This window comes from Pristis pectinata, chromosome 3 (assembly GCF_009764475.1).
Source record: "Pristis pectinata isolate sPriPec2 chromosome 3, sPriPec2.1.pri, whole genome shotgun sequence".
Lineage (NCBI taxonomy): Eukaryota > Metazoa > Chordata > Chondrichthyes > Rhinopristiformes > Pristidae > Pristis > Pristis pectinata.
Window position 1 is genome coordinate 44,073,479 of NC_067407.1, and position 14,475 is coordinate 44,087,953.

Below are 14,475 nucleotides of genomic sequence, written 5' to 3' on the forward strand. Positions count from 1 at the left end.
TTATTTTATCCCTTGAAATAATTCATGTGCTTAGACTTGTGCAATTACCAGAAATCACTTATCAAGCTGAAACTTTAATGATATAATGCGTCTGATTATGAAATCTGCACATAGATTAGAGCTGTCCAAAAGACTGGCCATTTATTATTACAAGCATCTGCATTCTGTCAAAGTCTGCCATGGAATTTATGCAGTATTATGATGCAGAAGCACTCTTCAATCGAAATGAATGTGCAATCTCACCCTCTTCACCCACTTGCTGAAACTTTGGTAGAACTGAGAAGGTGACCAATCTCGTGGCTGATGGCAAATGGGTGTGGTGTCTGTGCATGGAAGATCAATTCCTAGAAATAGAGTAAAATACAACATAAATGTTTCGCAGAATAGAACTGTAACCTAACCAGTTTACAAATTGTAACCACAAGATCACAGAAATAAAGCCCTAACTAAACTTGAGGGATAAACATCAAAAAACAATGGCCGATTTGTCAGCAAGACACCAAAGTTACGGAAGAGTAATATTTATTTCTGTTTATGGTGGTAGATTTCTGAGGAGGAAAACTGCTCAAGCTACATAAACATATTTACTCTTTATTTTTTATATTTCAATTATGCCATTAGGGCATGTCTGTGAAGTGCTTTATCTTAGAAACTATTGTTTTTTTTCAATGCACATTTATTGGTGCGCTGCAATTATTTGCTCCAATTCCAGGAGGGGTTTAGTTTGGTTTATAGGGCCTGCTGCAGACACAGTTGAGTCTGGGTGAACAGACAGCAAGGCCCCGGGGGATGCAGCTGGTGGAAAGGCCAGGGGTCCCGGGGGGACGTGGCCTGCGGGGAGGCCAGAGGCCTCAGGAGTGGGTTGGATGATGCTGATCATCATGGTAGAGGCCTGATGTTTCAGAGTTTGCGGTTTCTGCAGTATCACAATTTAGGCTGAGTCTTGTTTATACTGCACAATGAAAGTGGTGGTTAGCCCACTGAGCCAGAGGCAGGCCTGATCCCTTCAAATTGTATCCTCCTTGTCAATTACACATTGGATGGCTTCATATTTGCCTCCATTGATATCCATTTGCCATAGATTTGCCCTTCCCTTTAAAATGAACAAAGAATAATTGGTAGGATACAGTGCTGAATGTCACAGGTGGAATTGCCCTTCTATTAAGCTATCTCATTGTGTTCCTATCTACACTGTTGTCTATCTTGGTGTAATTGACGTACTCTGTCATGTGGCTTTTTATCTCATCATGCAAGCACAGCCAATTATAAATAGCTGTCATGTATGCATTTAACAAGCATCATTAATCTTAAAGGTTTGAACTTGGCTGGATAATTGGGTGAGATGATACTGCTTTGTGGTTTTGTTTTGTCAGCTGATCTGGACTTGTGACATTCTGTGCTCTGGTTCATGGGCCACATTAGCCCTTATAATCTTGCTCTCAAATCCCCAAAGAACTCAATCATTTTTCATTTACATTTCTTACTCATTTGTTTGTCCCCTGTTGAAATTTGTGTGGCTGGTGGTCCAGGTGACGCATTAATTCTAAATCCAAATGGGGTGATTCAGCAATAGAAAAGGAGAAATTTTGGTCCCCATATAACAAAAATATCTGAAAGCTTTAAGCTTATTTCTTAGCGTGTTTTATTTTTGTTGATTTGAAATATTTATCCAGAGAGTACACAAATGAAGCACAACATCCTGTTCCACAGTAAGGCATTGTTTAAATTTCACTAGCTGTCAAGTCATAGTGTTTAAGTGTACCTTTTCATTAGCATCATTTCTCCTCCTGAGGTCTCTTGCTCAGTAACAGTTCCATCTGTGACATTCAGCATCGTGCCCTGGCAGTTATTATTCCAAGAATCTTAGACATCTGACATTATTCTGTAGCCCTGCTCTCCGCTGCCTCCAGCACTGAAACACCCATTATTTTCTGAAATATTTTGCTTGCATCTTACCCTTCCTACCTCACTCATACCTAAACAATCTTCAGCAGTAGGACAGAAGGTACCAGAGCGACAGGCACACTCCGTGTTGTGGCTGCTGAGGGATAACCATCAGCAAAAACTGCTGCTTGTGATTGAAAGTGAGAGAGAATATGTGAAGGTTTGGAAGGTAGATAAACCAGAGAAAAAAAACTAATTAATGAAACTGTAAAACTTATCGATTGTTGTTTAAGCTTGAAAAGGAGAATGTGATATTGAAATCACTGATCCATTTCTACCTGAACAATGTGTTTTGATTGTTTTAGATACTTTAAACTATATTCTATTTTCTATTATATTGCAGAGAATGAATTATAAAATGAGTGAGCTGAAAGAGAAGATCCACAAAGGGCAGTGCCCATTGCCCTTATTCACTTGTTTACATGTAAAGCCAGATGTCTCTGAACTCATGTTTGCAGGTAGGTCCTCTTTATTGGGTAATTATACCTGAAATAGTACAGCAGTTATGTTTGCATAACCAAGCTGCTGCTTTATAATCCACAGTTAACCTTCAGGCTCTTCAATTGGGGTGTGTGTTACTTTTCTATTTTTTTTAGTAGCTCTGTTTAATTTATTATATCTTGTATTCCTTCTATTTTCATCATTTCTATGAACCAATTTTGTCAGGTAACAGAGTTGTGTATTTGGACCTGTGGAAAAATGCTGATGACCATGAACGTTATCCTCAAAATGACAAAGTAAACCCACCACATCGTGCATTATGAGCCATGAATTTCCTCCTTAGGCATGCAACAGGCTTCAGATCTTCAGACCTACCCAATCTTGCATTCATTCTGTCAGTGCCCAGATCTGCCAAATGTACTTACTTTTTTGTTAGATATATCAAAACTTAAAAATAATTCCTTTGTGAAAGCAAGGAAATGTGTCTGAGCGATTTGGATTTTGCAGTCAGCTTCGAAGTGTTAGTGCTTGCTGCTGACCTCAAAGAAAGCTGCCCTTGAAGATCTAATGATCACTGTGGCAATAACTTTCATCTCTACTTTTTTAAGCCCAGAAAGTTTACTAAGCAGTAATATTTTAAGAATAATTTACAATTAGGCTAGTTCTTAACCTAAGTTCTCACTAATTCAAGTGATTTCCATAATTCCAGTGTAGATGGGCTAAATCACTTGAGAACAAAGCATGTAGTTCTGAGGTTATTGTCACTTTGACAAGTATGGTGGTATAGAATACTGATAAGCTTTGCCATGACTACAAATGCAAAATCTGGGTCAATTATTCCTTTGAGTCTTTCAGTTCATAGTTGCAATCTATTTGACAGATTTAAGAATCCACAGTGCAGGTTAATTTGTTACAAGGACCTATGACATAAAAATGTTTAAAATAAAATGTCTTATAGGTTTCAGTGAATACTCAGAGTTGTAACTAAAAACCTAGAAAAATAACCATTACTGGGTCTGAAAATCCTGCCAGTGTTTTGAAATCAGAATGCAAGATTAGATATTCATGTGTGCAAACTAAGGTTTCTGTTTCATATGTGATCCAGGCTCACCCTGTTTTGTACCCATGTGACTACAAAAATAGACTATTAGATGAAATATATTCTCCCATGCTAAATGAAGAGATTTATGGATATACTGACCAACACTAAAAGGGGTGCTTAATGTTTATGTGGTGGATTGAATCAGTGATATTGTCTTGAATCAACAAACAATCTTTCACAATGACTTTCCCTCCCTTCCTTCCTTCCTTAAATTTGCTGCTTTAATTTGTAGATTGGGTGGAATTCAGTCCGTATGAGATTGGAATGGCAAAATATGGAACATTCATGCACCCCAGCATATTTGGCAGCAAGTTCTTCATGGGAACAGTGGTAAAGAAATATGAAGAAAACCCACTTCATTTCTTAATGGGTAAGAAAATTCCTTGGAAAATGGGCTTTCTGGACAATACAAACAGGTTGTTATCAAATATTAATTTTAAAATTTCCAATAAGCCAACTTGCTAAAAAGAAAAATCACTTATTAAATCAACTTGCACTTGGCTAGACTTCTCTGGAGCCTTATCAAGAGTCTGGTCATGGATGAGCAGAATTTGCCTCCAGATAAATTTTGCACGGATCACAGCTCCCACCACAAATTCCAGCAATTCTTCTCTAGCAATCCATTTTCGAGACTGCCCAGTGTCTCGGCTTAAAGAGATTTGGTATTGATTGGGATTCAGGGGAGATAATAGAGAAGATGATTGAGGGGTGTTGGGGAGACCATCAAGGTTGGTGGGAGATTTATTGGCAGGAATAGGACCAAGGACATCAGGAGTGGAAATGGAGTGATGATTGGTAAAGGCTTTGGGGAAATGATTGGGATGCCACATGTAAATCCTTTTCTAGCTCTTCTTGGACAGATAATTCACATCTGAGCTGGGACTGTCCAGCAAAGCTGGCAATGAAATTATCTCCCTATAAGAATAAGTTACTGGAACTCATATTCTGTCTTCCTTAAAATACATGGGACAAAGAAAGAACAAGGGTTAATTTTGACCTTGTGATGAAAGTGGGCAATGTGGATTTATCCTCCATTATGTATTTTTTTTTCCTGATCTTTAATGTTCATTGAGGTCAATAGACTTTTAACTTCCCAGTTCAAAGTAGCAACAAACTACAAACTGATCTGTCTTTTCTTCCCACTGGAGCACTGGACTCCCAATCACCTAGCTGCGGTGGAAGTAGTAATTCATCATGAATTTAATTTAATTTGAAGCTAGCACATTTAAAGTCAATGATCCTTGCCTTGTGTCTCATCCAGAGGGCTACACTATTTATAACTGCCAATTTTGGAAATGATTTACTGATATTGCAGTTTGCTTTAACATATGCCATTGAAAGGAAAGGATGCACATTTTGCTCCCTTTCCTCTTCTGTCCTATTGAATGTTGAGCATTTTCATTGTAACTACCTTTCCAGAATGCAGTACTTGACAGCCAAACAATGGAGCATGAAATGGGTAACTTGAGCCATACCATTTAGTGCTTTGTGTGCACAAAATCTGACTTCACACTGGCTCAGTTACTGGGGCAGGAATATTATCTTCATTGAAGAACAATGGGACTACAATAAGATTTGTGTTCTGGAGGGACAGGGTGTCAAAGGAGTCCTTTCATTGACCTGATTTACATAACATGGAATTCAGTCAAATGGTCTCATCCAGTTTTTGATGTGGCACATAAGTTGAGGATAAATTTGTCCTTGGTCACTGGGTTCTGAGTGAAGGTGAGAGTATTGGCTGCTGGTTGTATGCACCTCTGTGTATTTGGTCCATTCTCTTCAGTGGAACCAGATGTCAGTTGTAAGTACAGCTGGCAGCCAATACTCTCACTCTCACCCAAGTTGAATTTCTCCCACTCTGTCACTATACATAAATGCATTAACTTTTTTTTAGTGAAATCATAATTGCTTTAATTTTATTTTCCTTTATTGCATTGATAGGTGTTTGGGGCAGTGCGTTTTCCATATTATTCAACAGAGTGCTTGGAGTAAGCAGTTCCAACAACCAAGGCACCACCACCATGGAAGAAGAGCTAGGTACTCCACAAATTATTCAATCATTAATCCCAGCATAAGATTTTAAATTGCTTTTATTGTTTAAGAGATTTTTTTTTCTTATCCCCCACTCCCAACCCATCAAACAGTGCAACAGCCACAGAGAATCCTTGCAGGATACTGTTACCTTGCTGCAGCTTCCTTACAAAATATTCTACACTTCTAGGATTTATATTGTGTATAATATATATAAACGAATTTTCAGGAACATTTGCAAAGGCTAAAATGTTCTTTGTAACCTTCTGGGAACACACTCTTACAGGACCTGGACAAAGATTGATCCTTTCCCCGGGACCCCTTGCATGTATCAGTAAACTATCTGTTGTCCTTAGTTCAAAAAGTTGTATTTAATCATTCAAAGGGAAATCATGTACTTCTGCAGAAAACTAGATGCATTCAGCAACACATGTTGTTTAAGGCTTGGTTTACCTTCTGCAAATTAGAGAGCCATGTCAGCACAGTGCCCTCTAGAGGTCTTTGGCACTTTTGAGCAGACCAAGTAACCAAATGGATTGAAGTATCCTTTATTAAGACAAGCAAATTATAAACCAGATAATAAAATCAGAATATTTCATTCAATATAAAATCATGAACAGAAAAAATGAAATAAAGTGAGAGGAGGGAGATTTAAGAGGAAAGGGGATGGGCCTGAAAATCCTTCTGCACCAAGAAAGGTGCATTAATCGAGCGATACAAAGTAAGCCGATGCACTTTTTGTCTGATGGTCAACCACTGTAAGTTTCTCTTACAGGTCAGACCTGCAGGCCCATCTAGGGAGTTCAGATGGGAAGTCTAAGTAGTCAGGAGCTTAAAGGTCCCTCCAGGGCATAGTTGTAATTCAATGGTGAAGTTGGGGGGAGGTGAGTCCAACTTTGAGGTGTGGTGTGAGTGGTACTTGGGGTCATTATCAGGTTGAGGGATGTGCTAGGGAGTAAGTCCAGAACTTGAAGGACATCTACTCCCTGATTTGTTCCAGTGCATGACTCCACGATCTGTGACCTGATTGGGCAGATCTCCTGTAAGTCCTGCTGAAGTAGCCTTGAGTTCATTCTAAGGACCTCTTCTCTAGCCTCTCCACAAGCCACCGTTGAACAGTTGAATTTCAAACGTGCCTGATGGTTGCAACTGTTCAGCTGGGCATCTCCATGTGTTAGCATGTTGCATGCAGAAAGGGCCTGGAAACCATTTGCTTTGTTTAAGACCCAGGAAGTGAATGCAATCAGTTTTCTAAAACACTTCTCTTGTGTGGTTGGTATAAATGTACTGCACATTAAAACTTCTAGGAGCCTAGAAACTTCTAGGAGCCTAGAAACTTCTAGAAACCTTACAGGAAAAGATTTAAGAATAACTTCAAACTTTTTAAAAACGTCAGCAATATTTGAAATCTGAAGAAACGAGACTCCAAAGTTACTAAATTAATTTTTCAGTGCCATAAATTTTAAAGAATATTTAAGTTTTATCACATTGTTAAAATTGCCATGTTTGCTGGGGGCATAGTAAGTGGGCCCACAAATGGATACAAAGCTTGTGGTGGAGCAGATATCTTGGACAGAACATACCCCATGACAGAATTTCCGTGATGCTTTACATGCAGTGAAATCTATTTGAAATGCAGTCACTTGTAGTAAGCAGATGATGTCGTGAAAAGTGCTGTGCTATTAATAGTCTCTTACAAAACTCCAATTAGAAGGATTTTAAACAGTGATAAACAGTGTTTGTAGATGTCAGACAGCACTCATTAATTTATTGCATAAATTTTATGGAGGGCTTCCTGTGTACAAAGTCAAATTTATTAGCTGAGCATGTGAAATTACACAGGGACTTCCATCAAGGAAGAACTTAAATTCTCATGCCAGTTGAATTTTGGCATTTCCTGCAGTTTTATAATTTCTCCATTTACAACAATGTAGAAATATTTATTCTCACACTGAATGAATGTTTTGCCCCGTATGATGTTGAACCAGACATTCTCTGACAGTCTTAGTTCAGTCTTGGTCTTTGTTGATGTCAGTAGAGAATTATGGAACAGCTGCTTGAAAATATCTTTAGTGTCCCTTGAATAAGGCGGTGAAAAATCAGTCAGGACTCCACTTCTTGTTGCTGTTCCAGCTGAAAAGTGCATATTACATAGTTTGGGTTCTGGTTCAGTGGCCTTATGGCATGGGTTCCAATAAACCAAAATGTTATGGCACAGCATTCTAGAATTTACCCATTTAGGTTACTTTGCTGCACTTCTAACAGATCTTCTCTGTGAATTATCAAAATAGGTTTCCTTCCCATAACTTTACAGGGCCTTTGTGAGACATATCTGGAGTATTGTGTGCTGTTTTGGTCTCCAATCCTAAAGAGATACACTTGGTTCAGATGTAGTACAATGAAGGTTCAAATAATTGATTCCATGGATGTTGGGACTCTCTATGAGGAGAGATTGGAACGGTGAGGTCTGTTTTCACTTGAGCTGTTTAAAAAAAAAGAGGTGGATCTGATAGAAGGGCTTGACAGGCCAAATGGAGGGAAGTTGTTTCCCATGGGTTTGGGATGCAGGGTTAGACATTAAGGACAGAGATGAGCAGAAATGTCTTCACTCAGAAACAGATGATCCTGTGGAATTCTCTACCACAGAGGGCTGTAGAGGTCAAGTTGTTGTATATGTTTAAAAAGGAGCTAGATTGATTTTTAGACCCAGAAGGCATCAATGTGTATCGGGATGGAGATGTTACTGAAATGGAGGATCAGCCATGATTATATTGAATGGCAGAGCAAGTCTGAAGGGCCAAATGGTCAACTACTTCTCTTATTTTTCCCTATATTCTATACATTGTATTCCCTCTTTAATCATTTGGTCTCGTGTGATTAAGAATAGTTTCTCTTAACTGCGTATATTCCCCAAAAAAATGGGAAAAAGCTGGAAATATTAAGCAGGTCAGGCAGCATCTGTGGATGGGAAAAACAGTTAATGTTTCGGGTAAACAAAACTACTTAGAGGGCAGCTGTCATCCGCTAATACACGTCTTTCCTCTGCAGTTACTGTGGTGCAGTGATGCCTAACTGTAGCCCTTTAACAGTCTCTGTTAACATTCTCTGCTATGAATCAGTGACAGCAGCATTTTCCCTCGGGCTTGTTTGATGACTGTCTTGGTACAAATCCATATCTTTCTTTCCTCTATCCCATGGGAAACCAAGGGTTAATTCAAATTAATCAGTCTGCAGATAAATTGACTGTTTTGATGTGATTTCTGCTGTGCAACAGTCATATAGTCGATGAATACAAAAAGCACCAGCAATAAGCTATGCTTGGTTAAAAACAAAACAGCTGAAGTAATGAAATGCCAACTCAAATGCTGGCAGATGTGATTGTTAGTATCTGGGTATAGTTGTAAATAATCATCATCCCAGTTTGGATTTCTATATGTTGTATCTTGTGGAAAATTGGAATTGCTCATATTTGTTTGTCTAAAGTATAAGCAGCCTTATGATGTCAAGATGAAATGTAGTCTTTGAATTAAAGGAGTTAGATGTTAATTTATGTAACAGATGGCAGCTTTTGTCTTTTTGGGTGATTCATTATTTGAATGGGTGCACCAATATTTGAACGATAGCAGACCCATAAAGCAGCAGCTGCACTGCTAAAGCAATGTGCAGTTTCTGATTGTTAGTGCCTGTTATAAATTCCAAGTCTCTGTTCAAGATTCTTTTGTGTCAACATCATTGGTTTCTCCCTGTATGTTCTCTACAGTCTAGAGTTTGGCTCCAGCAACAGTTTATAATCCCACATCCCCAAGTCCCAGGGCTGCAACTGGGTAATCTCTTAAACAGAATGAATATTCAGAACCAGTTACATGAAAGGTGAAGCAATTCAGATGTTAGCGAGATGAGGATAAATGTAAATCAGAAACTTTGTTGTTAATGAAACAAGTAACATTTGAGTAAAGATGGAAAATGCTGGAAACACTTAGCAGGTCAGACAGCATCTAGCAAAGAGAAACAGATTTAACATTTAGGATTGAAGACCCTCCACCCACTTTGTTCTCATGAAGGGTCTTTACTCTGAACCATGAACTCTGTGTTCCTCTTTCAACACATGCCACCTGATCTGAGTGTTTCCAGCAGTTTCTCTTACCATTTTAGATTTCCAGCATCTGCAGTTATATGATTTTCAAGTAATAGTTGATTAAGTCACTTTGGACACTGACTTAATTCACTTTCACTTCAAGTAACAAAGCACGCCACACTTAATAAAAAAAACACAAAGCATGTCGCACTTAATATTGCAAGCTTATACTCCTCTTTTGACAGTCATTTATCTGATCTTGGTCATTTTTTTTGATAAGGGGTGGGTTGGGAACACTTCTGGCCAATCCCCAGCTCTCCCTGTCTTGGGATTTACCACTTTAGCTAGCAATTGTACTGGTTAATGCCCACTTGGGTGGTTGTCCCTTGCTGATCTTTACCTTGTGTTTCACCACATTAATCTGGTGTTTTTGAGGAACTTATGATGACAATTACAGAAACTTTTAGAAGTTCAGTCCCAAAAAATCCCTTGCACAGGCAGTGAGCCCATTGAACCTCAAAAGGCTGAAATATTAGCAGAAAATGCTGGAACCACTCAGTTGGTAGACAGCATCTGTGAAGAGATGACTTTCCATCAGATTGGTTGCCTTATGCAAAAAAAACTGCATCTGTAGGAATCGTGAAATAAAAATGAAAATCCTGAAAATACTCACGCAACATTTCCCAGCCTGTAACGCATCATGTTTCAGTGTAACCTGATCAGGACAGGGGGAGCAGATTTTGCAGCTTCTCTTCCTCCAAAGCCCACAGGAAGGTTTTAGACTTCGACTGCTTCGGATTCTCACATTCCGTCTCATGGGACCCTCCTGAACCTTCTGCCCATGGTGAAGTGTCAGTAGCCTCTTCGACAACCACCAGCCAGCAGCCATCTGCTGCCAGAAACGCCGCTCCTGCTCACCAGCTGACTGCTACTGCCTGCCCATATTCAGCCAGCAGCTGTCTGATTGGGGTCAAATTTGAGAGTGGGGTAGGGGGACTGTCACTGCTGTTTGCCTCGCTCATCTCATTCCACTCCATGTCCCAATTGGGGCTTCTGTTTCCCCTTTAAGTAAAGTGCGCATGCTGTGTTAGATGGTTGTTTATGGAAGGATATGTGGAATTGTGTATCGTCCATGGTAATAAAAAGGTTATAAGCTTGATTTCAACATCATAACTTAAGCCTTTCCAGTGTTAACTATGTTAAAGATATTTTTTTTCAATGAAAATAGAGGAGCTGGTAAACTTCAAACTGTGTCACTGAACTTACAGGATTGGCTTTGTGGCTTAGGGTGCTGTTAAAGCACTGCCATGGAAACAACATAGGAATGCAAACAGACATGCAAATTTCTTTGGGGTAAAGTTTCACTATGCACCACTGGGTGCAGAATACCCTGAAAAGAACAGACATACACTACCCATGTGTTAGACCTGTTCACTTGATGCCGGCACCCTTTAGCTGGTTTGCACACATGTTGGTGTAAGCTGCATTCTTGGTATTATGATCTGCAAATGTAACACTGTGGTAACAGCACTTGTGTAAAGATTTGTGCCAGTCTTGTAAAATCCACTTCGAGGCTGAAATAGGATGAATTTATTGCAAAGAAATGGATATGTAATCCTCTGGAAGTTATTCACAAAAGAAATGTAAAATGGAAGGCTTCCACCCTTGTTAAAATGACTGGAAATTATGTGGAAATATGAAAGAGGGCATGAAATGAGAGTGGGTGGAGAGGAGACAGCTAGTTCAGTCTTGCTGAGTAACATCAAAACTTCACTCCTGGAATTCTATGCATGTGAAAAAGATGAGATTGGATAAGTAGGAGCAACTTGAAAGAATATTTTTTGTATTCTAATCATGAGAAGCAATTTCGTTTAAACAGGAAGCTTGGTCATTTGAATCAATATAAATAACTTGCTGTGCACCAAGCCTGAATCAACTTCTCTGCTGTCTATGGAGAGAGAAAAGCTCAGTGGTTTCTGTTTTGTTTGCTCATTTTGCCACCCTCCCCTGCTGCACTAGATGCATTTGATCTCGTGGGGTTAATTTTTTGACTAAGAACATGCCATATTTGCTGCTTACCATTGGTGTACACAAGCCTGTCTTCAGACTCCTTCCTTCTTTATTTAACTTGGAATTCTGGCCATGCCAGCTTTTACTTGATGCATTTCAATTGAAGAGCCATGCTGTCAATTAGTTTTGTAAGCTGTAATATTTTTTGATTGTCAATAGTGTTGAGAACCTCCAGATCAGATACTGGTGGTTACAAGTGCAGTGACTCCCACTCTGTCTGCCACAGGCTTAAACACAAAGCAGTACGCATACTGTACTAGCGCAAGGGTCCTACACACCCCATTAGTGAGATTGTTAATCTAGCCTCAAGTTGGTGGAGGTTGTATGTTACAGGCCCAGAGCTATGACTAAACTCATGCACAATAGGTTTTTACAACGAAACAGCACTGATGCCATATCTGGGAGCTCTGAATTTGACCTACACACTTCCAATGGTGCACAGTCAGGGGTCATCAGAGCAAAACTTCAGTTCATTGCGCTATGCAGAGCCACGTGTGTATACCTGAAACCATTACTGTCCACATGGAGCTTGTGGTCAGCTAAATGGTAAAGTTGTGTGGTGTGATTCCAACCTGATTCAAAGCTCCTCTGTCTTTCCTCTCTGTATTGCCTAACTAGGCAAATTATCCACTGCTAAATTTAAATACTATTTGGTCCCGTCTCCAGAACTGCAGGTGAATGGTCTCATGTGATCGACCAGAGATGCCACTATTTTCTTTCCAATTTTAAGTTAAATTTTATTAATAGTATGATCTTTGCCCCATTCACTGGGGGGAAAATCTAGTGTTTTTTTTGCCAAAATACAAGAAATTTATATGGAATGAAAGGAGATTTTGGTCTGTTAAGAAAATAATTTAAAACAAATTATGGGGTTTGGTAGGGTAGACCTAGAGGTTTTGTTTCCCCCAGCGGGTGTATATATAGGACTAGGGGTCACAAAATAAGGAGTCAGCCAGTAGGACAGAAGCAAAGAAATTGCTTCACGCAGTGGCAAGTAAATCTTTGGAATCTTCTAACCAAGTGGGATGTATCTAGTGGGTCTGTATGACAAACAGTGTTTGAGTCATTGAGTCTGTTCGAGAGACATCACTAAAACTTTTGGATATTAAGCTAATTCAGAGATATGGGATTAGTACAGGAATGTGATGGAAATGAAAAATATCACCCAGTATGATATTGAATAGCAGAGCAGGTGTGAGGGTACGAATGGCCTTCTCCTGTTTTGTGTGTTCTTACCAACTCTGCTTGTAACTTCCATGCAAGTGAGGCAAGCTTCAACAGCAATGAATTAAAGTCACAGAGAGATACAGTATGGAAACGGGCCCTTCAGCCCAACCGGCCCATGCCAACCAAGGTGCCTTCCTGAGATATTCTCACTTGCCTGCATTTGCCCTCTGCCCCTTTAAACCTTTCCTATCCATGAACCAGTCCAAATGTCTTTTGAATGTTGTAATTGTACCCACCCCTACCACTTCCTCTGGCAGCTTGTTCCATATAACCACCCTCATATTCTTATCAGCTCAGATTCTGCCAATTACATAGTATGGGGCAATTTATAGTAGCCAATTAACTACCAACCCGCATGTCTTTGGGATGTGGGTGGAAACACGTGCAGTCACAGGGAGAATGTGCAAATTTCACACAGACGGCAACGGTTGAATGCAGGTCTCTGGCACTGTGAAGCAGTGTCTCTACTACTTGGCTTATCTTTTTTACTCTTCAAATGAGGTTGCATGTGTGTGACTTGTGACACAAATCTATTCCTATTCACTTATCTGATCAAATCAAGCCCTCCAGTTTTGAAGATCTCAAAATGAGATGTTTTATGCTCTGCACATTGTGAACTGAGACAATGCTATGGCTTCAACCTGAGGATGCAGTCCTTGATGGTGCTGTATTGTTTGGTTTCTCAGTAGCAGCATCATGTAATTTATGGTCATTGGAACTTCTAATCAACAATATCAGAAATGTTTTTCCTCGCCTTTGCAATAATATTTTTGTGTTGACGGTCTTGACTTGAAATCCCAGCATTGCTTTTGACTCAATGCCGAACACATGGTACAGAAAGTGTACCAAGGTCAGAGCTGAAAGAGAACAGGATGGGGCACCAAGTGGCTCCAGAGGAGGGTGCACCATAGTCGCAGTCACATCCTAGTGTTCAGATGGTGGACACAAACCACGGAAGTTTTCTTCATGTACAATTTATCCCTTTAATGCGTTGCGCCTTTCTAAAGTGCTCTGTTTCTTTTATGTTCTACAGTATTTTCAGAATTGATGAACGATTGGTAAAGCTGAAAGGATTTTGTCCCAGATTTTGTAGATCATGTATAGTGTCCCATCAATTGCAGGTTCATGCTACTTGTATTTGATTCTCTCATTTACCCCAGTGCTGGTCTACCAGCCAAGCTTCCCACCAGCTACCAAGCAGCTACTCAGTTTTGGGCAACTAAAACACCAGAAGCCTTCAAAATGAGTATAGCTGAGATTGCACATTCCAGAACCGCTCGCACTGTCCAGAAACAAATGCTCCCTTGACCTTCAAGCAGGAGACTGGATCCACAGCTGGTGTCAACTCATTGAAGTACATCCAGATCCCAAGAGAAAACTCTGACACTCGTCCCGTAGAGATAATCAAGGAAATGGCTTTTGTCTTTTGCCCTATTTGTAGCTATCTCTGCTAAGGCAGGAGTACTGTAGCATGGTGGTTAGGTTCTTGGCCTATCAATCTGAAGACAGCCTGTCAAATCCCACCAAAGCTGCTGGGGAATTTGAATGCATCATTAAATATTCCTGGAATAAAAAAGCTACTGTC

General features: G+C 39.8%; 1 protein-coding gene across 2 annotated transcripts in view; it reads left to right on the forward strand.

The window, feature by feature from the left end:
- The window catches only part of pla2g4ab (phospholipase A2, group IVAb (cytosolic, calcium-dependent)), a 114,571-nt gene that overhangs the window by 76,509 nt on the left and 23,587 nt on the right, over window positions 1-14,475 (forward strand). For both annotated transcript variants that reach the window (XM_052012191.1, XM_052012192.1), the window contains 3 exons: window positions 2,288-2,402; window positions 3,720-3,857; window positions 5,429-5,524. In XM_052012191.1, coding sequence (XP_051868151.1) covers window positions 2,288-2,402; window positions 3,720-3,857; window positions 5,429-5,524 — 349 coding nt within the window. The remainder of the gene's footprint in view (window positions 1-2,287; window positions 2,403-3,719; window positions 3,858-5,428; window positions 5,525-14,475) is intronic.